We start from the raw sequence: 2,200 nt of genomic DNA, 5'->3' as shown, positions 1-2,200 counted from the left end.
ATACAAAATCTACTTAACAGGCACAGGGGAAAATCACAGAAGAGTGATTACCCCCAACCTCATAGGGCCCTGATGTTTATATACCCTTCTTTTGGAGGTAGTTGGTGATGGGGAGTTCCCTTGGGAGGCTTTTTGACAGCACAACTGAGAAAATGTATGTGAAGGCCAATGGTGTATTTTTATAAAGTTATCCATTTTTGTTTCTGAGCATTATTTGCACCCACATTTGTGAAAATCTTGTCAACATGCTTCAACATTTGGTGAAAAAATAAAAACAGCAACTCAAGATTCCACCCTTACCCCTGTGATCCCTTTGGCTATTTACTTGTCCAGTACTGTATCTGAAAATAAAATTAACTCAATCTCAGAAGCAACTCTCACCATGTGATTCCCGAGTTTTTAGCCTCACTTCTAGGTGCGTTCCCACCTTCTATTCTGCGTGTAAATGTGTCCACGAAGAAACAGAAACAGAAGACAAAATTCCCAATCTTAACTTCGGAACTACTATGATGGATAAGGATGAAACTAAAAAAAAATATTTTTTTCCCACAAAAGCTCTTACGCAGCCGTTACCTAACGCAGCGTGAGAACATCGCAAAGTTCCTAATATCGTTACAAAATCTGCCGTAAGATCGGTTGTGGAAGGAGGAGGGCCGGGCAGAGCACCGTGCTCACTCGGTTTCAGAGCCGGTGGGATGCAGCTCGGCGCCAAGACCAGTGCCAGGTGATGAGACACCAGGGCGCCCCAGGACCGACAAGGAGGCCAAAATCTGTGGAGGACTCGGGTCAAGCACAGCCGACCTGGGTCAGGCGGTTGGGGCGGGGACCTAAAGTCGCCGCAAGACCAGTGTCCCGGGACTGAGGTGGGAGAGGGGACGGTACCTGCCGCACGGAGCCGGTGGGTTCCGCACGGCGGCGAGGCCCGGCTCCTTCCGAGTAAGTTGGTGGCGCGACCGCAGGCGGCAACGGGACGAACCACAGAGGTCAGGTCCAAGGCCGGAGCACACATGGTCCGCCGGGGGAGTCTTATCGCGCGTGGCAGGAGCCAGGGCAAGCTCCGTAGGCATTCCATGGCGCTGGAGCGAGGAGTAAGCAGCAGCCGGCCTCCAGCCCTTCATGCCTGACGGTGGCTGCTCTGCCGCCACCACTTAGAGCAGCACCGCCGCGCCAGCGCGGTGGCTGTATACTGGGCATGCGTGGAGCGCGCCGCGCCTGCGTGTTATTTTCCACGCATGCTCAGAAGGGGCCTTTGGGTGCCCTCTTGAGCGCGGGAACCCCTGGTAGTTGGAGTTCTGTACCTGCCCTTAAACCTGTACCTGTGAAGTCGGGGCGGGCCCCGGGATGGGTGGGGCACGTTCACTGCACTAAGGGGGCGGTCCACGTAAGTTATTAGACTCTTTGAATATCCTTTCTTTGCAGTTTCTTAAGCCCTTTCATACACATGGAATTTGCAATGTAAAAGTGAGAAAAAATAAGACTATTCCCAAATCACTCAATTTATATTTAAGTTTAATGTGGTGTAGGGGCCAAGAGGGAAAACTTCCCTTTCCGCCCTCTGAACTATGCTGGAATGAACTAACAATACAAAATCTACTTAACAGGCACAGGGGAAAATCACAGAAGAGTGATTACCCCCAACCTCATAGGGCCCTGATGTTTATATACCCTTCTTTTGGTAGAAGGAGATGGAGGGCATGCATGGGTTGCAAAACCACACGATAGTTTTTAAATGATTCTCTTTGGCTGCCGAGTGAGACCAAAAGACAAACTATCTGTGGACAACTATGAAACTTCACTGTGAGCAAAGATTGTCTTATTATGTAGAAAATTTCCTAGGTAGTGTTTTAGAGCTGCCTTGAGAAGTATAGATGAAAAGTCAAGGTATAGTGATGACTTTTAGTTTGTTCTCTTTTTTGGTAGTTAATTTTTTTCTGGTTATTTAATGTAATTCCTAGAAAAAGTGTTTAAAACAATTGCATTTCTTTGGGAAAGACGCTTCCTCAATCAGATAAGGAAATTCCAGAGAGAGCTCCTCTTGATGGTTGGGGTAAGTAAGCAGATCAGAGAGACTATGGGGTAGGGAAGATCAGAGGCATATTTCTGAGATTTTTTTTCTATTCTTCCTTCCTGCCTTTCTCTCTCTCTCTCTTTCTCTCTCTCTCCCTCCCTCCCTCCCTCTCTTTTCCAAAATGTTTTGAGG

At 48.1% G+C, this 2,200-nt stretch overlaps 1 protein-coding gene across 1 annotated transcript in view; it reads right to left on the bottom strand.

The window, feature by feature from the left end:
* MRS2 (MRS2, magnesium transporter) overlaps nucleotides 1–1,144 on the bottom strand; it is a 27,047-nt gene extending 25,903 nt beyond the window's left edge. Inside the window, exon 1 of the mRNA XM_003788335.2 lies at nucleotides 883–1,144. Coding sequence (XP_003788383.1) covers nucleotides 883–1,072 — 190 coding nt within the window. The 5' untranslated portion in view covers nucleotides 1,073–1,144. The remainder of the gene's footprint in view (nucleotides 1–882) is intronic.
* Nucleotides 1,145–2,200: the final 1,056 nt, after the last annotated feature.

Source organism: Otolemur garnettii, unplaced genomic scaffold (genome assembly GCF_000181295.1).
Source record: "Otolemur garnettii isolate 467f Iridium unplaced genomic scaffold, OtoGar3 scaffold00026, whole genome shotgun sequence".
Taxonomy (NCBI): domain Eukaryota; kingdom Metazoa; phylum Chordata; class Mammalia; order Primates; family Galagidae; genus Otolemur; species Otolemur garnettii.
Note: the sequence above shows the minus strand (reverse complement) of the source record. Positions and strands in the feature narration are given on the sequence as shown.